Below are 25,450 nucleotides of genomic sequence, written 5' to 3' on the forward strand. Positions count from 1 at the left end.
TTACTGAGGGGATGCCACACTGGATTTTTGTTGCCCCCTGCTGGAGAGGCAACACGGGCTTAAACAGGCAACAAACAGGCTCTTACAAGCTGTACAAGAGAGCTAATAAGAGGAGAGTTTGGTGCCTTTTCAAGGATACGAATATTGGGGCATTGGGAAGGAAGGAAGGAAGCAGAAGTGACATGTAAAAGAATGAATGATGGAAAAGGAGGAGCTGAGGATAAGAGAGAAGGAATATTGTCAGAGGAAGGAAACAGAGGGCAAGACTAAGGAACCAAAAGGTGGAAGGAAAGCTCAAAGGAAGGAAACAGATTGTAGAAGAGAGAAAGAAACAGAGGCGGGAAAAGAAGACAGTAATTCAGAGTAATCCCAGCAGAGCTGCTGTGACACCGGTTAATTTGTTTAGAGGTGAAAGAGAGATAACATGAGACACAATGCAAAGCCTCAGTAGAGCTGTTAATGTGCTCTGTGTGACCAGGTAATCTGTTTAACCCGCCGCCCTCTGCCACACGCCTGACTGAGATGGATGACAGGAGGAAAGGTAGAACACACAAACATGTAACGCAAGACACACCCTTTTTGTAAACACGGACACACTCTGGCAGCAAGAGAGTGGGAGGAAAACACGGTCACGCACAAAACACTTTAAAAAGTAAAGGAGCTGGCAGTCAGGAGGGGACCAAGAGAGAGGGAGGGAAGGAGAAACCCTGAGGAGCTTCAACACTCACCTTGGTGGAGGATAGCAGGGGAGAACCAGTGTGTGTGTGTGTGTGTGTGTGAGACATACCACTGAGAGGCCAGCATGGTGAATACGTCGGCCTGGGGGTTGATGAAAATGCGGAGCAGCTCAGGGTCACAGGAGAGGTGAGCCAGCAGACGCAGCTCCACCTGGCAGAAGTCTGACACACAAACACACACACACACACACACACAGAAGCATCCTCTTAACGACTCGCGCACCAACTTCACATCCAGCATTTTATCATCTAATCACAATACTTACATTTAGGGACAGAGGTGTTTTGCTGTGTTGCGGAGAATTAGATGAGATCAATTCTCTGTACGGTAAATATGTAAATATGAAGCTAGAGCTAGCCTAGCTTAGCACAAAAGGGAACACTGGTAACTTTGCTTTGCCTACCTGCACCTCATTAACCTTAAACATGTTTACATTTCTCTTATATTTGAGTTGTTATCGGAGCAATGTGGCACTTCAATTTCCTTCGGGTTTAAAAAAGTTTAACATTTAGGTTGGACACAAACAAAGTTTAAAATGTGTATTACTACTGAGCTTCAGAGGTAATGTGTAGGCTGATTTTGGTACCTATAGGCTCACCACTTTCACCTATTTCCTTTGCTAATGCTGCATTCCAGACTCGAGAACTTCCCAGTAGAAATTGCCGTCTTCCGACCTCAGAGCGTTCTGGGTGCACGACGACCATTAACGATGTGCCTCTCCATGGGTGCGGCCATTGTTGTGTGACGTCAGACATCTGATTGTCGTGAAGTCGGAGGGAAGATGAATCTGCTAGTAGGAACTCAGACCTTGACTGGCGTTCCACTGCAATTTTTCTAGTCAGAGGTCGGAAAAACTCGACTTCCGAGTTGTCTGTAACGCAGCATAAGCTAAGCTAAGCTAACCAGCTGCTTGCGGTAGTTTTATATTTAAAGCACAAACAAGAGAGTTGTTTCAATCTCTCTGCAAGAAAGCAAATAAGCTTCCTTCCTCAAATATAAAACTATGTCTTTAAACTATAATCATTTTCTATTTTATTTGTGGTGGGAAAATGGGAAAAATATCTATAATTTCACAACATTTGAATCAGTTTGTACAAGATTTAGCAAAGTAATGTATTTATTGGAGGGTAAAATGCATCGTGAGATTGATAGACGGGTCGTTGCAGCGTCAGCAGTATTGCGCGCGTTGTACCAGACCGTTGTGGTGAAGAAGGAGCTGACCTGTGACCAGTCGAAGCTATAGTCTTTGAGCTTTGAGTAGTGACCCAAAGAATGAGATTGCGGCTACAAGCGGACGAAATGAGCTCAGCCATAGAGAGAGGGTAAGGAGCTCGGACATCTGGAGGGAGCTCGGAGTGGAGCCGCTACTCCTTCGCATTGAAAGGAGCTAGTCAGGGTGGTTCAGGCATCTGATTAGGATGCCTCCTGGGCGCATCCCTGTGGACGTTTTCCAGGCACGTCCAACTGGGAGGAGACCCCGGGGCAGACCCAGAGCTCGCTGGAGGGATTATATATATGTCGCACCTGGCCTGGAAACGCCTCGGGTTCTCCCAGGAGGAGCTGGAAGATGTTGCCAGGGAACGGGACGTCTGGGCTAACTTGCTTAGCCTGCTGCCACCGCGACCCGACCCCGGATAAGCAGAGGAGAATGGATGGATGTAGTAGATGTAGCTGTTACATATTTAGTATGTGGTGTACCTTTTTCACTTGAACACTGTTGTTAGGGCAAACACAGTAATATATCTGAGACATTCAGTGCATGGAAAGAGTTATTTGTGCCAAAGTGATGGAGCCCCAATTTTTGATGCACTTCCTGGCACTCAAACTGCCGTCTTCACTTCGTTTAGCGAGATTGGATGTGAAATTTGGAAGCTCCACTTTGTGTTTTAGTCGCACATAAAGGTGAAGAAAAGAACAGCAAATAGCTACAGTAAGAGCAGAGGAGCAACGGCTTCCACCACACAAAGGAAAGGTCGCTGTCTGAGGAGAAATTGGTGTCTGTGCCTCCTACATGACTCTCCCTGAGTTACTGCTGATGGCGGAGCAGAATGACAGAGCAGAAAGAAACAGCCACTTTCCCAGTCTGGCACTAAAAGGCAAGGTGTCTGTGAAGGTTCTCTAAAACTAAAAGGCAACATGCTCGCTACTGATGTTGAGCAATTTTGTTCTTTCAAAGTGGATTGTGTCGGAGCAGGATGGAGAAGCTGATGATTTCAAAGACGTCGCCTCAGGAGTAACTAACACACACGCTCAAACGTTACCCTGCTACATCAGCATTCCTGTTTCCTGTGATTATCTTGGGATGACATCACAGTTACCATGACTAAACACATTGAAATATGTCTGGCACTAGGATCCTCTGTGAAAGCTTTAATGTAATCTGATAAAAATGTTCTGACTTATTTTATATTTGGATGTTGAAATTGCCAAGATTTAGATCTAATTTGCGAGATCCATTTCACGCTAAGCTAACGCTGCTATTAGATAAACCCGTGTAAAGCTGTGTTATTAAGGAAAATCACGTTAGCTGGAATCACATCAATGCTGCTGTAAAACCTTAATGTGAATATTTGCAGTGAACTGAGGATTGTGTGAATGTTAATGTAGCGTTATACTGGCTGTGCCTCAAAGAACAGATCACTACAAGTTGAGGAAACCTTTTTATACAAACACACAATTAGGGAGGATCTTGTGTTTTGCATAAATTAAGTAGAAGCTTTAACGTTAAATGAAAGGGCTCTATAAATTCTTTTTTAATGCCTTTATCAGAGGGACGACGGTGGATAGTGTCGGAGGTGGGGGAGGAGAGAGTGGGGAAGATGCGCGGCAAGGGGCCGAGGGTGGGAGTTGAGCCCGGGGCTGATGCATAGCCTCTGATATGGGACGCACGATTTATCCACTGAGTTAAACCAGCGCCCCGGGACTCTATTAATTCATGAAGTTTAGTCATTTCTGTCAAGGATTTTTTTATGGGCAAAAAATGGATACAACTTTTGTTAGAGTTAAAACAGTAAAATTGGAGATAAGACAGGACTTGGGCTGTGTTTGAAATCGGATACTACATACTGCGTTCGGCGGTAGTTTGTAGTATTGAGGAGCTTTTCAACTGTGTTTTGCAGTATGCTGCCAGATGCCAGTTTCCAGCTTTGGAAAGCGGAAGTAAACAAACGCAAAGCCGAACAAAAGCACAGCTATTTAGATATAGCGCCCCCTTCTGCTGGAATGCTGCTGCCGTCTGCCATTTCAACTGCCGTTGTGACGTTCCAGCGCTTTGCATTGTGGGATACAGTAGGCGAGTTAGACCGGTCCCATGCATACTGGAGATTTTCTGCGAATCAGCACAACATCCGGGTATTTTTTGGCATGCTGCACATTTTGCTTTTGTTTGCATACTACATTTACATTTTGGCCACATCAGTACGTACTGCTAGTGTAGGGTGGCATTTCAAACACAGCATTGGTGATTGCCGGATGGACTCAGTTTAAGGGCAGTAAAGCTGAAGGAAAGACGCGCTAACACCTCGTCTAAAAAGGCATCTGAGATCAAATCATCTGAGAAAATGGCCCAGCGCTCTTACCGGAATCAGAATCAGAAATACTTTATTAACCCCGCGGGGAAAATCAGGAGCTGTGCCGGCCGGCTTCAGTGCGATCAGCTGATTCCGGATGTAAACAATGCGGGGTTTCTGTGCGATGGAGTGGAGGAGTGAAAGTGAGTCCATATTGACAGAGAAACAGACAAAAAACTGTCTCTAATAGCACATTTAGAGAGGGCACAGCTGAAGGAAGTTGCAGTAGAAAAATAAACTATTATGATGAAAAGAAGACGACGAAATACAGAAAAAATGAGGAAAACGAACAACCGGAGCAACCGGAACAGTCACTTATATATGAAGAGACGTAACCACAGTCAATACGTTCCCCTAAACACAAAATATAATCCACCTGTGTTTACAGATAAACACCTCTGTATACAGACATATAGAGAGAGACATGGAGTAAACAGTAGGGGTGGGTATCGCAGGGTACCTCACGATACGACACGAGACGATACAGGACACATCGCCCACGATAACGATAATATAACGATACAGCGATTCTGCGATAATTGAAATATTCCAATACAATCATCTAATAATACATCACAATATCTTCTGGTCAGTTAGTTTCCGTTCACAACGCCACCGCGAGAAGTCATGAAGTAGTGACGCGGTGAGTCAAAATCGCCGACGATATATATTGTCATATCGATATTTTGTGTCATCCCTTGTCAACACACACACGTCTTTGTGGAAGGTGACAGTGTGTCACAGCGGCAGGTCTGCAGCTCTCTTGTCAGCTCGGCAGGTCTGAACCATATCGTATCTCACGACGACGTCACACAAGTTCACGCGCTGAAACGCAGACACATTTGCTCCTCCGCTCGGCTGCTTTAAGAGCAAATTAAACCCGGGCAAAGGCGAGGAAAAAATGATTCAGAATGGACAAGAGGGAAATTGGGGGATTTTACTCTCAGTCGGGATGAAGCGACCAGCTGAGAAAGAATTATGTGGGATAGGTGTACGGGATTGTGAGGGGGGAAATATGGACAGCTTTAAAATAATTACATTTATAGCCGGTGTAAAAAAGGGGAGAAAATTGAGAGACTCAATCAGGATGGATAAGAAAAGAAGAACCGGGGTGGAGGGGTGGATGGTGAGGGGAGCGCTCGGAGGAATAGAGTCGTCTGCGTTTGGTTGTGATGAGGTGAGGACGGCAGTTTCTAAAGATATCATCCCATCCATGTTTTATGAGTCAGATCACATTTCCTCCCAGCATGGCCGCCAGCTCCAGAAACATATTGCTGACCAGGATGTGTGTGTGTGACAGACAGAGAGAGAGAGAGAGAGAGAGTGTCTGAAATAGAAAGGAAAAGAGCTGATATAAAAAGATAATGTATGAAACAGAGAGTATTGTTATGTGATGATGCATGTGAATGTGTTATACTGAGTTAATATGTGTGGGCGTTCGCTAAGGCCGGCTTCTAACAGAGATTTTATGTGCGGAAAAAATGCCACAATCAGGATCCTTGTATTGATCCGTACAGGAATAACTCTGACCTACAGAAAGCTAACCCTTCAAACTGGATCAGTTCAGCTCTATTTATGAGCCCAAACTAAAACTGAAGAGTTTAGATCTCATACCAGGTCAGGTTATTGTTAGCTATAAATAACGTGAATATTTCCCGTAGGTTAGCACTAACTTTTGTACTTTTTGTAACACATATACACAATACAACCATCCGTCCATCATCCATTAAAAACTGTTCAATAATTTTCTTCTTAGTCACATTTTAGTCATTTTTATCCCTTATAGTTTTAGTCGACGAAACTCAAAACATTTTAGTAAAACCAAAAAAAGTCATTACGTTTCCTCTCCAGTCTCCCTTTTCTGGTTTTTACCTTGTTTGCTTCAGATCAAATTATACCTCCAAATTTCAGCAGATCATCCACACAGTAAAAGAATGATGAGGACACACACATTTAAGGACACTGGGTTACATTTTGATGCTTGGTCCGAACTTTTCATCATCGCTTCTCATTTAAACAGTCTGACTGAAGCGGACAGCTGATGATCGCTGCTCTTTGTGCAGAGGAAGCGTCAAATGATGCGTAAAATTTAGAACATCTAACTGGTGCTTTAGACTTTAAAATATCAAGGATTTTGAATGTCCGACAGTCGACCACCAACATTTTAGAACCGTCTCGTTAATGTCGTCAAAGATTTTATTATCAAAGATCTATTTTTAGCTCCTCAACGTCTCGTCGTATACATGGAAAAAAAGTAGTTGACAAACATTTATCATCATAATTTAATTTAACAAAATAAACACTGTTAACAACAGAATTATCATCTTTTCCGTCTCTGCTGAGAGTTATGTTTTTGGTGCGGTTTGGCAGTGGGTCTGAAGCCTACCCAACTGTCACTGGGCGAGAGGCGGGTTTATACCCTGGACTCATCGCCACTCAATCACAGGGCTGACACATATTCGAACACAGGGGGCGACAGTGCTAACCACTACACCGTGCAGCCGAGAAAATACATGCATTGATCCATTATCTACACCGCTTATCCTGTTCAGGGTTGTGGGATGGCTGGAGCCTATTCCAGCTGTCATTGGGAGAGAGGCGGGGTTACACCTGGACTGATTGGCAGTCAATCACAGGGCTGACACACAGAGACAGACAACCTTTCACGCTCACACTCACACCTACGGGCACTTTAGAGTCACCACTGAACCTAACGAGCATGTCTTTGGACTGTGGAAGGAAGCCGGAGCACCCGGAGGGAACCCACGCATGCACGGGGAGAACATGCTAACTCCACACAGAAAGACCCACTTTGTCCAAATTGGGATTCAAACCAGGAACCTTCTAGCTGTGAGGTGACAGCGCCAACCACTGTACCACCATGCAGCCTAGAAAATACATAAATGGCAGAATTAAAAATTGTCTTTTTTTTTTTTACAACTAAATAAACAATGTTTTGCTGTATTAACGTCTTTGTCATTTATTTATATAAAATAATAATTTGTGTGTAATGAAAACACTCATTAGTTGTAGCTGTAATTAAACATTTAACGAACGGCCCATGCACAGAGTTGATTACATTTCAAAGAGCAGAAAATTACTTCCCTTCTCTAAATGTCACGCTTCTCTGTTTCCTCAGCAGAACGAGGTCATGTGTTACTCCAGACTGCAGATATGAGAAACAATAAATAAGTCTGCACAGGCTCCTCCAGCTCCTTGGACAGCACATGAACAGATTTAGGGGACTTAGCCGAGCCTCATACATTTTTAATGCCACCACCCACAGCACCCTGAACAGCCCTCAGTGGTGCTTTGCAGCGCAGCGTGGAGTATGAAGGTTATGGATAAAAGCGTCGGAGCTCGACTAAAACCTGCACATTGAGAATATGAAGTGTCCTCTGGGGATTGTGGTCGGTCTAAAGAGGCTTCTAGGACTGAACTGAACAGCACACAGACCAGGGCGATTCAGGGATGCAGTTTGAAGTGGGTTGTAAAAGTTAAAGGCTAATGAGAGATATGTTTACAATATGTACTTTATAGCTAAAATCCAGGAGGAGTAGAGGAGGGAGTCGAGCAAAATTACAAATGAGACAGGATTTATGCCACAAAAACTCAGCTCAGTAAAGGTCATCATCCCTAGTGCTACCAATGATGCAGTTTTTGAGATGTTTTAACTTCCAAAGTCCTGCAGGCCAATAATTTACCCTTTTTTCTCTCTGTATCAGTTTTTTCCACTAATCATTAAACCTGCATGAACCATTTTTTTCGTCCACTTGGGAGCAGCAGAAACAAGACGTGAAACAATATCGACATATCTTTTAAGCTGATATAGCAAACTTGTTAGCAAATTGGTGCTTAGTTACACAGCCAGGAGTTACAAAGCAACATTATCACTCATCTTAGTCCAATATTTATCCTCTTTTAGCTCTGAATGTGTGTCTACCAACTCCTGAGGGACATTTGTGGCTCTGTAGCATCTCACAAGCTAATAGCACGCTAATAGCTAACCCTTTTCCCATTGGTCAAAATACCCACAAACACCTGCACAGAGCACCAGTGTGAGAAAAATGAGGATTTTTTTTTAAATTGTAAATTATGCTAAGCTACTCCACAGGTATCACAGAGCATAATACCCCCCTTTAAGTAACATCTGAGAGAAAAAAAGTACTTGAGATGAGTCAGGATTTTTGTATCCTCGTTAAGCTAACAGCATCATCCTGTGAGATGGATAGGTCATCTTTGTTTGCAAAATGCTCGGTGATACCTCACAATACGGGTGGGACAAACTATCGATACAGCAATATATCGTCGTCCTGACTCGTGCAATACAATTATCAACGGCGACCAATATAAGGATGTTTGAATTAACAAATATTTGAGCTATAAATAGATTCCCCTGTGATTTTGACTCACCGTGTCACCACTTCATAACTCCTCACGGAAACGGGAATGAATTGCCGGAAGATGAAGTCAACAGCAGGATAAAAGAAGAAGAAGACAGCGAGATAATGTAGATATCGTGATGTATCTTTACATGATTATCGTGCAATATATCAACTATCGCAGAATTGCTGTATCGTGATATTATCGTCATTGTGGGGCATGTATCGTGAGTTACCCTGCGATGCCTACCCCTACTTTACAAGTAGCACTTTGGTACAGCAGTATCATGCTTTTGGATATACCACTGACACTATATATTGCTGTATATTTATTTTAGAATACACAGCGACTGTATGTGTTTTCCCACTCTAATCTTTTTTGTTCTGGTTGTAAAATAAACAAAATAGGACGAGAGAATTAAAACTAACAGGCTGATGAGGGAATTAGGATGACGGCCTGCCTTTGTTCTCGTTTTGGCTAGCCTCTGTTTTTCCTCTGTCAGCTCCAGCCCCCACACAGCCAGCAGACATCTCCCAACAGAAAAATAACTGAGTTGACAATTGCAAATATAAACAAACACACACAAGCATCAGAGCGAGCAGGTTGCTTGAGGACAGGGAGGGTGTTTGAAAGTTAGGATGTTGGTACTAAGCCATGATTCGGCTTCCTATGGAGGGGGGGGGATCGATATAGAAACACACACTCAAGATAATATCTGAGTCATACCCCAACGCGCATACACACACACACAAACACAGACATTTTGACACCTAATACCTTTTGACAAGCCTCTTTGTTGAACTTTTTCTGGGGACAAAGTGAGAGCAGTTGAAACACACACACACACATACTCTCACACACACACAGCGGTTGTTCCAGTATGTGAAGGACATCGGAGGACATAAAGGGGATGACTGGGCGAGGGCTCCCTAAGAGGGGTTGTTTCCATGGCAACCTGGCCTGAGCGAGTGTGTGTGCGTAGGCGTGTGCTGGTGGGCGTTTGTGAATCCCTGCCATGTTATGCGTATGTGGTATCCTCACTCTTATCCTGCTGCTGTCCTCCTGCTAACCCTGGTTTATCTGCCTGCTTATGTAAGTGCGTGCCACTCTGTCAGGTCCAGCAGACACGGAGCCTCCCCTCCACAAAGCTCTAGCAGGCTGACAGTGTTCCAGCTCTGCCCCCGGTCTGCACAGCACGTACCAGCGTTAGACCCTGAAGTGTCGTGCCAGCTGAGGTTGGGTCAGCGCGAGTTCATGGTGACAAACTTCAAAAGTCTCTTGTTAAATTTGTCTTGTGTCAGACCACATTTCTAATCTTCATACAGCTGTTTTTCCACAAGGCTGAAGCATAAAAACAGAAATAATGTTGCTGCACATACATCTTTTCCGTTCCCTTAGCTTTAGTTAGAGGCCGGGTCAGCAGTGAATGCAATAACATGCCTGAGCAGCGAATTGCTGCTGAATCATGAACCAAACTCATTTGTGTCAAGACATTAATGTCTATGATTGTGAAAAAAAGTGCTTTATGGAAGACCGAAAACATTCTGATTTAACATGACTCGTTGTCCTACCTGCAGAGAGAAAAGTCCACCCGTCCTGAGGAATGAACATCGCCCGAGGATGAACAGTCACCACCTCCTCCTCCTTTCCTGTGGGGACCAAACATAGAGCCCTGAGGAACACCTCAGCAAATAAAACCTCATTGTTAAAGCTCCTGGAAGGAGTTTTTCACTGGTTATGAAACAAACTAAAATTCATTCGGATTAATCTCTACGACCTACAAAAGCAAACCAAACCGTCAGCGACAAGGCTAATTATTTGTATATAGTTATTTTAAATGCCTTAAACTGCTAGCTGGATGGAGGTGTCAAATGAAGCGATTCATCAACTGCATGCTGCCTTTGTTTACATATTCCAGGGCAAAAATATGACTAAGTCTGCAGATTTTTTTTGTATAAAACCACCACTTAAGCATGTACAGGACAAAATCAGCAAAGATTAAAGAGGTTAACTTTACAAAACATAAACAAAATGTTCTTTTTTCTTTTGGGTTAGAAGATTGTAACACACAAAATAGAAATGTACAGCATTGAGTAACTACTAACTTGTGCACCATGTGTTATAATACAACGGAAACCACACACTCTTAGCTTATCATAGATTCCTTTCTTGTTGTGTCATGCTCAATTGCCTCTCAGATCTGTTATTAGAAACGCTGGTTAGGGGCCTCGCTAAACAGAAAATTAAAATTAAATTGACCTCTCATAAACAGGCTGAGCATTTCATTAAGTAACAAATGGGTTCTTTTCACAGCACATTTCGAAACATACGTATTATAATATAATAATCTGTGAGTCCATTTGTGTGCTTGGTAGAACAGACACAGTGAGAAGGAGGTAGTGGGTGGCTGAGGATCTAACACTGACAACTTAATGAGGAGTTAAGTTATGAAGCTACAACGCCTCGTTTAGAGACAAATCAGAATCCAATCAGGACAGTCTATCACTGTACTCTCTCTCCCAGAAGCTGGACTGAAGTGCTGACCGCAGTGCAGGAGAAATGATGGGCAACGATGAACCATCGCATCCCACGTCAGCATGATGAAAATACACCGACAGCAGCACGCACACACTTTAATGCTGACACTGGAAATGTGGAATGCTCTCTCGCTCACACACACACACACACAAGTCAGGCGATGTAATCACTTGTGTCGAGGTCCTCACCTCTCACCTCAAGACACAAGGCGAGTACAGAGAGAGAGAGAAGGATGGAGGGAAGGAAGGGATGCAGGGATACAAAGAGAAGAGGATTTGATGACTAGGAGCTTTGGGAATGTGAGTGAGTGAGTGAGCAGAGGTGCTGATGTTAGCGCAGATGAATCACTCAAACAGAGTAAGAGAAAGAGAGAAACACCGGGGGAGCAAGGGACAGAAATAGAGATGAGTGTGGCACCGCTGGATGTGACTGACAGACGAGTGAATGTGGCCTGGACGTGCCAACAGATGGATAGACTTGTTTTGATGTTTTATTCATCCGCAAATGGAGAAACATAGTTTTTGTCACACTGTCAGGCAGATACTCAGTGCCACTGGAGCAGACGAGTATTAAAGTGAAGAGCCCCAAAAATAGGGGAAATAAACGTCTATATATCAGGCAATTAATACCTCCAGCAAAGAATGAAGGCGGAATAGGCGATATGTGAATAAAAAGCAATATAAGCTGGGAGAAATGTTTGTATTGTAGATATATTCTGCTCCCCAAGTATAAAGAAAGAGTGCGTTCAAGGCTGAGCTTGTGTTATGAGCCAGATTCTTTCATGATTTACAGGTTTGTTATTATATCACTGGGATGGAGCTCTAAAGAAACTGTCTGACAAAATGAACAGTCAGGCTGTTTCCAAAAGTGTCGCTGTGGCAGTTTTTATCAAATAATGACTGTGTGCAACTGGGGCGAGACGAGGTAATTAAAACTTTGCTGCAAAGTAGAGAAGATGAAAAGAAGAGAAAAGGAGTGATGGGAAATAATCAAATCTGAGACTGATGAGTTGATTCTTGCGTACATACGGATAATGTTCCCGGAAACAGTCATGTAACTAAAAAGAGACGCAGGTGAAAGAAGTTGCAGGCATGATTAATCGAGCACAGATGTTCATCTTCTTGGATGTTTCAATCAGTTCTGTAATAAGGGACACAATGTCATTCTCGCATGAAGTCATGGTATCATCCGTTTGCTTTCAAGTTGCAATATCCAAAAGAACATTTCAAGATCATCTCTCACTTAAGCAACATCACACGAGTGGCCTGCAGCCTCGTGCCTGTGACCGAATCACAGCAGTGCCAATATTCAGTAACATCACAACCTGGAGTGTGATATTGCTTTTATACAACAAATATACAAGCAGCAAATAGAAGGAAAAAGTAACAATCAACAACAGATTGTTTTTTTGCTCCACCAACTCAACCGCTCTGCTGTAATGTTAATTAACAGTATTCAAAGCACCTGGCTAAGGTGGAGTGATACACAGAGTGAACAGTCCCAGTTATGTTGATCTCTATATCGGCACTCATGGAATGCCTCTCGTCCAATCAGATTCATTCTCTTTAGAGCTTAGAAAGAGAATGGTATTTTGATTTTAAAAGAACCGATCGTTTTTATTTGATCAGGAACTGAACTGAACAGATGATCAAATTCAATTAAAATGCTCTATTAGTTCAAACACCACCTGATCCGTAGTACTATTCCTCAGAAGGCTGTGTTATTATTAGCAATCATCCCATGGCTTTACTTCCTGCAGATTGCGCATCGTTTCTCTGACATCTTTCTGCCTTGTAGCTTAACAGTTCAGTTACATAATGATGGCTTAGTGTTGTGCCGTATCGTTAATAAAGTTAATTCACAAAGACGTTGGTCTTGTATATGGTCTGTATTGCTATGACATCACAACCTCAAGGAAGTCGTACAGACTCGACAAAGGATCAGTGAATTTAGGCTGTGTGCATTTCTCTGTGGACTTACTTTCGCATTATTTATAGAGCATAGAAACCTGTATTATAGTAAAGCAATATGGGTAATCGAACTTTTAGTGCCATTATGACATCTGGAAATGTTTGGTTGGTAAGGGAACGTTTATATTTTACATATTCATGAAGGCCAAATTCAAAGTTGTTAATCACATGAATTAAATCTTGCTGCATTATCAACAATGATCCCCTCAAATGCAGAACAACTTTAAGTAATTCAAAAACAAACTACACATGTGAGGCCACAGCGCAGAGCAAACAAACAAACACTTTTATTGACCGGCCCCTTGCTGCTGCAGACTTTTATCATCCTCGTAAACCCTCTTTACAAGCTCCCTGCTCATCAGTTTTTTTACGCCCTGAGAGACGTCTCCCTCACCCACACACACACGCACCTCGGCATTTATCACTGTCTTGTTCTCTAGGACGCGTGGGAGGAGAGTTTCTGTAATGTGTGTGTGTGTGTTAATGAGTGTGTGAGCACCTTACCTTGTACGTATTGCTTCTTGGTGATCTGAAGAGGCTGTCTCGGCAGCGCCTGGAAGTTCTAGTTCAGGAGAAGACACACATTTGTAAGTCAGCTGGAGTTAACTGTTATAGAAAGTTGTGCTGTGTCTCATTACTCTGTGGAAGTGGAACTTTTTTGTGCTCATAAATGACTCCCTAACCTAAATAAACTAATATAGCTCTAAATTAGTAAGAAAGGTGAGCTGTATACATCTGCAGCCACTCCCAGTGTGCTCTCCTTTGAAGCTGTGCTGAAAATATGGAGGTGACACAAACAGATAAATGTACCTGATAAAAAACAGCTGATGTGTGGTAACCTGTACACACAAGCTGTGTCCCAATCCAGGGGCGGCAGCCTTCGAAGGCCGTATTTCAAGGTTGATTGCTTCACAGAAGTGTGTTGGAGGCTGTCCCAATTCAAGGGCGCCTTCAGATGCGGCTGACAAATGCGTCCTCCTTTTCCCGGGACACGAAGGATCCATCGGACGCATCCTTCGCAGCCCAACATAGCCCAATTGCATTGGCACCAATTCAAACAACATGGCTGACTCTTACGCGACCGAGGGATACACTTTAAATGTTAAAATTTTTGGTTTCAACTTGAGGGGCCTTAAAACTAGCTACCTTTTGCCAGCTACCTTTTGCTAGGCGAGAGCAGCACCGTTTGGTGACGCAAGGGTAAGGGCGGGAACATCTGGTGACGCAGGAAATCCTCCGTAAACCAGACCGTCTCATTTCAGTTTATCTTTAATGGTGTACACAGGCTATGAATGACGCCATGCTCTGTTGACCTCCTCCTTCGAAGACTGCATTGGATTGGGACACAGCTATAGAGTGCAGCAGAATGCTTGGCAACAACAGCAGTGCAGTTTGAGTTAAGCTGTGGAACTAGTTGATGGTGCTTTTTACCACTATTTGCTGCTCATATCTCACTCGATCAGCACTGCTGTGATCTGCTGCTCGACCGAATCCCAGCAATGCTGATATTCAGTACAACATCACGACCTCGAGTGTGATATTGCTTAAATAATTTAGGGGATTTCCGTGACCTTAAAAGTGAAATATTGTCTGGCTACTGCTGCATCAAATGGAATAAATGTTTTAAAGGATTTGTAAAGGTTGGACCATTCCCTCACAGTCCCACTTTAAATTCAGCAAATTCCTGTCCTGCTTTTCTTCTTGAAATCCCTCGATATATATGTCCAGCAGAAACACCTGAGTAGCATTCATAAAGCAGAGGCTTTTTTTGTTTGGCTGAGGTTAAAAAAAAACTGAAGCCTGAGCCCTGAGACTCCAGCAACACCTCGGGTCTTTGAAGTTATCAGACTCGCATCTGAAAATAGGAACAGGCTGATGCTCGCTGGGCTCCAGGCCGTCCCTGCATCGACCCGCTGAGTAATATAATACCATGCTGATACAGACATATACAGAATTACACGTATGCAGTATTTTTATGCCTGAAGGAGGAAAAAAAGGGAAATTGATAAAGCGCACACACACACACACACACACACACACACACACACACACACACACACACACACACTGTTCAATGGAGGGAAGAAACGGTTTAGACTCAGCAGTTCCATTTTAATCCCTGTTAATCCCACTGTATCCACCTTTTTAAACACACATGCACAATCAACTCAAGGTGTGCAACTGTGTGTGTCAGCAGGATGCTTTTATCAAGGACATGCAGGACACATGAACACGCACACATGTAACAGTGTTTCCCATCATGGGTCCAAAGTTGCGTGTGGTTGGTTTGACCCCACAGTGGGCGGTTTGTGCGAGAGAAAAAAAACAGCTCTCGGCTTCCACACCTCATTCATTATTCACAAGAAGGAGGGAGGGGAGGGAGGAGGGAGGATGAAAAGAGAGGACTGCAGCAGTGGCGGGGTGTGGACAGGGGAAAGAATACATCAGGGACCAGGCACCAATAACAATCACGCACACACACACGCGAAGGTTGCTCCTTGTGTACATGAGCTACGTGACCCACGGGGTGTACTCGGGGCAGATGAATGAGTAGAGTGTGAGTAATTACACATATGCGCGTTGCCCTGTGATGTGACAGGTGATTCAGGGTGACGCAGGTGAATGCTCAGCTTTCCCATCATGCACAGTGTTTGTAGTGACGGCAGCATAAATCAACAAGCCATTTTTTTACAAGGCACACTCCGACGTTTTCCTTCAGATTAGACACATTCATGCCACAGAGCCGCATGCAGGGATTAAATCATTTGACTGTTTTTCAGGGAGGTTCCCCACATGAGTCCGCAAACACTTCTAAGTCCGGCAAACTGTTGATATTTTAAAAGGGTGATAAGAAAGATAAGTAAAGTTGGTAGGGGGGTTCCGGGGCATTCTGCCCTGGGAGACAAATAAATATTAATTTTAATCTGCACGAAGCCTTTCAGAGAGTTCTGCGTTTACGAGGAGAAAACAACATGTGGTTTTATATACGAAATGAAGCGAAATCAAAACAAACTCTTTTACTAGGGATGCACGATATTATCGGCATGTTATCGGTATCGGCCGATATTGGCTTAAAAATGAATATATCGGTATCGGCCAACACGCCGATATCTGCCGATATAATTAACCGATAAAATAATGGGCTGCTGCATACTTGATTAAATGCCCGACCTCGGCGCAATGTCCCCGGCGCGAAGAAGACCTGCGCGGCGCAGCGTGATGACGTCACGTGTGTCTACCTGCAGCATGAGAGAGTTAGAAGCCTAAATGTCGGTGGTGTGGAAGTTTTTCAAAGTGTCCGAAATAGAGAGCAAAACTGCTCTTTGCAATGACTGCTCAGCTTCGGTGATGCGAGGAGGAGCCAAGGCAAAGTCTTTCAACACTACAAACTTGATTAACCATCTCAAGACCCGTCACCCCGACCGTTGTAACAAATGTGATAAGAGTATCACCATTATACTGTACGCTGATTCCAATACAGAAGAGAGTTGATGATCTCTGCAATTACGTGTGCAGGAAAAAAATATCGGTATCAGTATCGGTTATCGGCTAAATGAGTTGTAAAATATCGGCATATCGGATATCGGCAAAAAATCTAATATCGTGCATCCCTATCTTTTACTTTTACTTAACTAGCCAACAAGGAGTAATACAAGAGTGACTGACAGGAGCTTCAGTACAACAAGGTGTTAGCATCAAAATTAACCTCAAGAGGTAAAAGTGCTCATTATGTCGACTGGACCGTTCCAGAATGTTTTCATAAATGTGTGTGTAAATAAATAACAACAGTTAACTAGTTAAATGCTAAAAACTAGTAAATAAATCAATAATTAAATACCACTAGTTAACTAGTTGAACGTTGACAATAAATAAATAAATAAAATATTAAATACCACTAGTTAACTAGTTGAACGTTGACAATAAATAAATAAATAAATAAATAAATAATAAAATAGCACTAGTTAACCACTTGAACACTGAAAATAACACACACACAGACAATGAAAAAATACACACACTCTGTAGTAACTTTCCCGCTTCACTGTTGAGAGGAAATATCAACATATAAAGCTTTATAAGGACCACTGATAGCAGACAACATGTTTAAAAGCCTACGGTCTATTATGCAAAGTTAGAGGTGTCCTGTGTTTTTAAATACAACCACAACATCCAGTTCCATTCAAACAGGAAGTCAGCTGTGAGCTTGTAAAAAGAAGAGAAGAGAATCAATGAGATGGAAAGGCGGGAAAAGAAAGGGACGCAGATCAAGGGATAAAAGATGAGCAGAGAGAGAATCACAGAATTAAAGAGCAGCCGAAGCGTGTATCCCCTGCGTCACTGCAGCTTGAGAGAGACAGAGAGAGAGAAGATGAATGAGAGTAAAATATGAAATAGTCTGGGTCAGCTCGCTCTGCTCTCTGCTGACTGCACAGTTCTCAATATACATCAAATCCTCAGAAGATCAGCGCCTGTCATTCTCAATCAGCATGAGCATTATACATAATAAAGGAAGAAGTTTTACGCTCGCAGTTACTAGAATTAAATACATGAAATGTTGCTCAATAATCTTAAGTACATGTGACACAAGCAGATCTGGGGATGGCGCCACCTGCTGGACAAACACATTCACTGCATCCTTGCATATTATTTCCTAAATGTCAAACAACTAAACTAGAAATACAGGAGCACAAACACTACAGGTAAGCACGGCTATCGCATACAAAGTGCAAGCAAGCAATAACACAGTGTGTATCGCATATTAAAATGCACACACACACACACACACACACACACACACACAGATATGCATGAGCGCTAAGCTGGCACAGGACGAGCTCCATTAAATGGTGGCTGATGTTGTTGTTGTTCCCCTAATTACATCAGCGTGTGAAACATACAGAGCTGACACAAGCATGCGCACAAAAACACACACAACATAAATATTCCTCAGCTGTCAGACACAAAACACACACTACTTGAAAACTGCCTGCGCCACAGCCTGCCACACACACTTTCTCTCCTCATAGACTCTGAATGGGCCACTTCATCATGCAGATGTGCTTGTCTTCTGTGTTGTCTTTTCACTACTGATGCCGTGAGCAGCCACGTTCCTTATTCTCCATAATATCCGCTGTTTGTATTCTTTTATGCCCCCCTCAAGGGCAAATACATCTCACAATGGCTCGATAACGAACTTGTAATTAGCTCCTATTGGTGCTCCTGTGAGTCTGCATGGACCGCACAAGAGCCTGACACTTGTTGCGTAAGCAGCTGTTAGCACGGTTGACCCTTTAGATTAGCTGAAATATTCATGACAGGTTTCTTCATTAGCAGGTAAGACGCACATAGCTGAACAATCATTCAAGCATTTATTGTGAAGAGCAGAATTATGAGTCAAAAATGAGTCATAACGAGTGCTGGTCTGACAGCGGTTAATTGCAGTATGTTTAATATGCAGCTGCACAGTATGCTCGTCATGCTCGCAAGCTCTATTGATTTATTCCCCTCCTTAGGAAAGTTTAATTTGCTCTTTAATTGGAAAGTAAACAGGTGTATGGATTCTGAACGTCCAGAGCGCCTCTGCTGATCAGAGAGTTAACTGAAGAGGATTTTCAGACCTACATAGATCCATGATTCACACCGGAGTGAACATTTTAGCACTCTGCATCCAATAATTTAATCACTATGCTTCCTGTTGGCTGTAATACTGGCTACCTTAAAGCGAGACTTAGTCCGCTAATGAAACATGAAGCTGTGTGAACGCTAACACATTCCTGTTAGAGGTGCAAAGAAGCCTTTTTTCCTAAAATAAATAAATAGTACTTACTTATAGTTGAATCAGTATCCTACGAAAAACCCTTTATTTATTCATTTATTCAAAAACAAGCCTCCTTCTCCTACACGAGTTCAGTCTTTGACAGCACTAGTTCACTAGCGGAATGCTGGATGCCTTACTAGTTAACTAGAAGGCCCAAAATATATGCTAGTTATACTAGTGGAACACATTTTGACCATAAATAGTTAACTAGTCAGGCTTAAAATGTTACTAGCATACTAGTAAGAGCCAAAATGTCCACTAGTAACACTTGGTAGGGTCAGTTTGATCTTACTAGTAAACAAGTGAGGTTCAAAAGGAGTCACTAGTTAAGTAGAAGTAGCAAAACGTCCACTAGTTACATGAGTAAGGGGGATTTTTTACCCCACTAGTTAACTAGTACGCTCACTAGTCTTACTAGTGGGCTTTAAATTGTTAACTAGTGAACATTTTGAGCCTAACTAGTTAACTTGTAAGGTCCATAAAGCCATCACTAGTGTCACTAGTGGAGATTCTTGCTCTTACTAGTTAACTAGTCAAACAAATTAAGCCCCACTAGCTAACTAGTAAAGCTTAAAATGTTTAATAGCATACTGGTAAGAGCCAAAATTTCCACTAGTAACACTAGTAAGGGTTAAAAAATAATCACTAGTTAGGTTGTAGGGACATAAGTGTCCACTAGTTAGTAGTTACACTAGTAAGGGGTATTTTTGACCCCAACCCTAACTAGTAATAACCCCAATAGTTAACTAGTGTCTCCTTTTGAACCTCACTAGTTAATGTAAAGAAAACAGCTTCTGGCCGTTAATTGTTAACTAGTGAACATTTTGATTCTCACTAGTTAACTAGTAGGGTCCATAAAGCCATCACTAGTGTAACTACTCAACATTTTGAACCTCACTAGTTAAATAGTAAAGTCCAAAAAGACCCTACTAAGTGTTACTAGTGGACATTTTGGCTGTTACTGATATTTCAGTCTTACTAGTTAACTAGTAAGGTAAAAGTGTGCTCACTACAATAACTAGTGGATATTTTGGCCCTTACTAGTTAACATGTCAGAGCTTTTGCTGTCTGCTAGTCAACTAGTAAGGCTTTCAGTGTTCAACCAGTTAACTAGTGCTGTCAAAGACTCGACTAGTATAGGAGACTGGCGCTTGATATCAAGGATATTGATTAAATGCTCAAAGGGAGTTCATTTCATCTGCATCTCTGGTTTTTGTCATGATGCAACATTGGACCCGTTGCTCATTCAGCACCACTTTTAACATGTTGTTTTGTGCATGTTATCATATTTATTCACATGAAACATGAATCAAATGTAATTGAGCGCACCGACAGATGTGAGCTTTAATGTTTTAACCATGTTGTCGTTTCTTTACGGAGCTCATCTACATTCTTGCTCCTATAAGGAAGTCCCATCTGCTGAATCTGTAATGGGATGTTGTCTTGATGTGGTAGGATGGAACCAGGAAGCACGACCATAACTGAATAATACATCTATAAGAGCATCATAATATTAATTATATTCCACTCACTGCTACATTAGTGCATTTAGCATGAATTACACACAGGTTGTTGGGCTCAAACTGAAGGAAAGACGTGCTACAAATTTGCCGTTTGCGTTCATGCTCCTTTATGTGGCCCACAGAGAGAGAGCGAGAGCGAGAGCGTCAGAGGAGCGCCGCCTTGTTAAACAGATGGGGACGACTGAATCACTGCGCTGGTGTGGGGGTAATTTAATCACACTGCACCAATTTAATGACTCATAAAGGAAAACACATGCACGCAAATGCAGTTCTGTGTGTACACAGTGCTAAATTATGTCTATTCATGATGCAAGTGAAAACAAACACACACCCCAAGATCCATCTGCTCAGCATGACGAGAGAGAGGTACAGTAAGTGGCCTGACTAGAGGCTTCTGAGACTAAGCAGCTCTCAACTATCAGCTGCTGACGCTCTGAGCTCCAGGATCGCTGTAGGTAGCAGTGATGAACAAAGGCAGTTGATCTAACGGTGGCCTTGACAGGGGATGATAGGGGACTTAAGCTGCACGGCCCAAGCCAATCAGCATCTGTGATTCCACCCAAATGCAATTCACAGATACACACAGAAAGAGAAAGATGGAGGTTAAGAGAAAGGTCTCTGCAGAGAGCACGACACACACTGCAGTGAAGTGCTTAGATCAGCCTGGGGAGGACTTTCTGTTAATGACTGAATGTAGAGCAGCTTTAAACCTACATTACACTTCAACACGATGAAGGTATTTCATGTAAGGGAATGCGTAAGCGTCATGTAGAGAAGGAGAGAATGAGGCAACATGAAGGGATGACTACAGGAGGAGAATAAGGAGATAGATGGAGCTTAAAATCGAGCAAGAAAAAAAAGAGAACAAGGACTGAGGCTAAGAGAACGAGAGTAAAAAGCATGAGTAAAAAAACACACCCAGAGATAGGAACACTGTCGATGCAGAAGGGGATGCTGGGACTTGCAGACTGCACATATTTTTTTGGCTTTTAGCAGATAAAAACAGAAGAGGCAGAGCAGAAAAGCTCCTCTTCCCTCTGCAGCGTCACTCACTTCTCGCAGCTTTTTTAGGCTCAGCGCCAGTTTTGTGGCCGTCCTGCTTCCATCCAGGCACCCCTTTGTTACTGCAGTCTGGCTTCACCCCAGCTGAACCCACAGCAGATGAAAGCTAAACCCCTCTGCAACACTCCTCATTTGAATGTGTGTGTGTGTGTGTGTGTGTGTGTGTGTGTGCAGGGTGGTGAGTGGCTCCAGCTCCTGTTTTTTTTACACTCAAGCTCAAATTCCAAACTACAGCTTCTGTCCTTCATGTGACATGTTGGTCACCACGACAGGGTGTACATTTCACCGCAAATTATAATGAGAATAATTAAGAATTCATTTATATGCCAGAATGATAATTAGAAAACAAGAGGGAATTGACTCCTCTCATTTCAATCAATCACACAGCAGAGTTCTCTCTGTTTTCACGCTCTTTCCGGAGACATTTTTCTCTGTAGATCACAAAATTCATATTATTCAGGCTTTTTTTTAACCATTCAGTAACGCTGTCGAACGTGTGTGCTTCCTTACTGATGGCCAGTAATGGTGATAAATTGACGATGCAGAGACTGTTAATATGGAATAAGCCACTGTGATGTCACCCATTGGTTTGTGGGTGTTTTAAGCCTCAAGATTGGCATTTTGGCTGTCGCCATCTTGGTTTTTATGGATCCACTGATTATATATTTGAACAAGAGCATGGAGGAGACCCAAGAGGTTAAGTTCAGCTGTTTAAATTTGCTATGGCAATAACTGGCAGACAACAAGCAGCACCCCCCAAAACAGTTGCGACAGGCATTAACATGTTTACTGTTGGCCATTTCTACATGGGAAAGTGGGCATTGAGTTTTTCGGGTCAGTCAATTTATTTTTTTAATGTGAAAAACTTGACATTTTGACGTCTTCAGATGTATTGTTCTGTCTCAACTGTGCACAGAGCCTTGAACAAGTGAATGTTTGGCATGCTGGCTTAAAAATAAACAGATTATCAAAATAGTTCCCGATACATTTTCTGTCAATCGACTAATTTAATCACTATTTTCAATCTAGATGATGTAAATTTCTAAATTCCCTTGGCTTGCCTTGGAGAGAATGTAGTTGTCCTACCTAAACACACATACATACTAGTTGTTTGTTGTTGTTTCTCTGTCAGCGAGTAAGGTAACAATGTTAGAATTTAATTTAGCGGACACTTTTGTCCAAAGCGACGTGCATCTGAGAGTTAATACATCAAACGAGTAACTATCAAGTCAGGAAGGAACAAAGTCAGTAAGTGGCAACAAACAGCTTCAAGTGCGAACACTGGTGCAGACACTAAAGCCGCTTTCCCACTGATCAAAAAACCTGCTAACACCCATACAATGGGCATTCAGACCCCGGTCAAATGACCCGGGTAATTATCGCCTCGGCTCTGATCAACATTGATGGGTACTCAAAACCTGTGTCGACACGCTAATCTCCGCCCCCTTTCTGGCGCGATGCTATGCTCCATCGGTCACTTCTGCAACTCCTCGTCATCTCAGCTACAAATTTCCGCCCTTCTCCGTCCAAGCAGCGCCCGAACATCGTGTTTGATAAATAGACTGAATGAGTAATCGATAGAATAAAGACCTAACCACCGTAACATCTACGCTGTTTGCTAACCCTGTTTCCGGCGCGTTTGCGACGTTTGTGACGCAGCAGAAAAGAGACCAACGGTAGTATACTTCACTGGCAATGGGAAAAGAGACAATCGGCATTTATAAGCGGGTCTTCTCAGGTCTGAAACAACTGCGTCAACGCGCTAATTTCGGTGGGAACGAGGTATTAATGACTGAATAGTTATTAAAGTTCAAACAATGAGTGTGGAGCTGACTCATTTTCCTGATGACAGTTTGGTGTTATTTATCACATTTTCAATTACGGCAAAAAATACACGTCAAAGACTAAACAAGCAACCAGCACAGCTTCACACAAACAACCACATATCATCATCCACACACTTAATGAGATGTTCCACCAAATCCTCAGCTCTGCATTCGAGCTGAGGCAACAGAGCGGTGTTAAACTGCAGCCACATATATCATGTAATAGCAGAACGATCAATTCAGTGTGTAGCTCACACTGCTCGCAAATTCCTAAGTGAGATGAGAAATCTCGATGTGTTCACAGTTATATATATATGTTCACATATGTGTGTGTGTGAGTGTGTGACAGCAGTTTTCAGTGACAGAACCACTGGACCCTGACGGCTGGGTTATGTCGAAATGAGTTATCGACCGTCCCATATTGAGGAGGGGAGAGAAAGAGAGAGAGAGAGGCGAAGACAGGTAGAAAAGAGACAAAGCATTTGTTTGTCGTGGTCTTTTATTTTGAAATATGTATTCTTCATCACGTTGTGTCTGAGTTTTACAGACTAACATACAGTTATTTATTGGAATTTAATGTGTTTTTTGAGCACACACGCACAGGTGGGTGACCTGAAGCCTGCAGCACAGCTAACAGCACAACGGTCCACACAGCCTGCAGTTCAGCACCATGGAGAGCTCCAGTAACTGAACCCGGCAGCTCCTGTCAGCAGCCAATTAATAACTACTTTCAAGATCATAGAAATGACGACAGCAGGTGATGTGTGGGGATGTCAGGAGGGTCATACTTACTGGGTGCTTGGCGGAGATTCTCCCTGTCACCACACTTGTCTGGTGCCACGTGGAGGAAATGTAGCTCTGATGTAAGACGGAGATAAAAAGAAAGTCAGATATGAATACAAATCCAGCATATCTTAATCACATAATCTGGACGTTTCGGTGGGTCAGCTAAACCTATATGTTTCCGCACAGCTGATTCCTGCTCAGTTCAGCTTGAAAACAACAGCTGCGACAGACATTGGCACCCTCACCCTGATCCGCTTTTGGATCGACAGGCATCAACAGTGCCATATGAGTTCCCTCTGCCCAGTCTGAACAATCTGTTTGCAGGCTGTAGAGCCAGTTAAGTTGGTACCATAAGCAGGCTGTGCGATAGAAAGATGAACCTAAATCAACCACGGGAGAGAAATCAACTAAGATCAGACATGGAAAATCGATCACCTGATTTACCTGTTACTAACTTGCCTCACTTTGTTCTATAATATATGCATTTACAACCAGAACTCACACCCCAAATACCACTCAATGTTTATTATCTGACTTATGAGTTAAAGAAACATGTTTTTGTCAACATAACCCTCCTCTAGCCGGCATTGTTGTTCCCTTTGGCCTAAAGACACCAAATGAATCACCACCTTCAGAAGCCAAATAGTTCTACAGCCAGACAGACTCGTTCGCAGAATTGAGTAAGCACAGATTGACAAACACAAGCTGCTGCTCCCATACAGAAGAAAACAGACTCCATGTGGAGACTGTCAAGACACAGAGCGGCATCTTTTCTCTACAGCAGGCGCATCAAACAGAGCAGCTGAGATGAGATGTTTCACTTTGTGCTACCACAGCAGAAGCATTTAGGCCTGCGAGTGCTCTGTGAAGACGGAACAATAAAAGCCGCGTGGTCTCCTTGAGTCGTTTTACCCCGCAGTCAAAAGTGAAAGGGGAAGAAAAATCCATAACATAGAGTTAGCAAAAATGGGAAGATCTTGTTTGTTAGGAGTTTTGCCTCAAGTTTGTTTCTTTTTCTTTGGATTTTCACTTCTTGTTGAAGTTGTATCTGTAGTCATCCATCTTTTCTTTGTTTGTTCAGCCATAGTAGATTACTGTTTACTCGCAACACTTGCAGAGAGCGGAAAAGCAGCCGCTTAGCTCCTCCTACCCTCTCTGGCAGACCAACCACTGCTGGCTGATGGAAAACGCGTCACTAACTGGGCGCCGCTTGAGATTTTTTCCGCGAATGTTTCCA

General features: G+C 42.8%; 1 protein-coding gene across 1 annotated transcript in view; it reads right to left on the minus strand.

Moving 5' to 3' along the window:
• Positions 1-25,450, minus strand: part of poln (polymerase (DNA directed) nu) — a 60,596-nt gene that overhangs the window by 16,648 nt on the left and 18,498 nt on the right. Inside the window, exons 15-18 of the mRNA XM_069672789.1 lie at positions 24,220-24,285; positions 13,703-13,760; positions 10,262-10,339; positions 788-899 (exon numbers count right to left, since the gene is read on the minus strand). Coding sequence (XP_069528890.1) covers positions 788-899; positions 10,262-10,339; positions 13,703-13,760; positions 24,220-24,285 — 314 coding nt within the window. The remainder of the gene's footprint in view (positions 1-787; positions 900-10,261; positions 10,340-13,702; positions 13,761-24,219; positions 24,286-25,450) is intronic.

Source organism: Semicossyphus pulcher, unplaced genomic scaffold (genome assembly GCF_022749685.1).
Source record: "Semicossyphus pulcher isolate SPU_LCO1_2020_fin unplaced genomic scaffold, fSemPul1.0.p SCAF_21, whole genome shotgun sequence".
In the NCBI taxonomy this organism is placed as follows: Eukaryota; Metazoa; Chordata; class Actinopteri; order Labriformes; family Labridae; genus Semicossyphus; species Semicossyphus pulcher.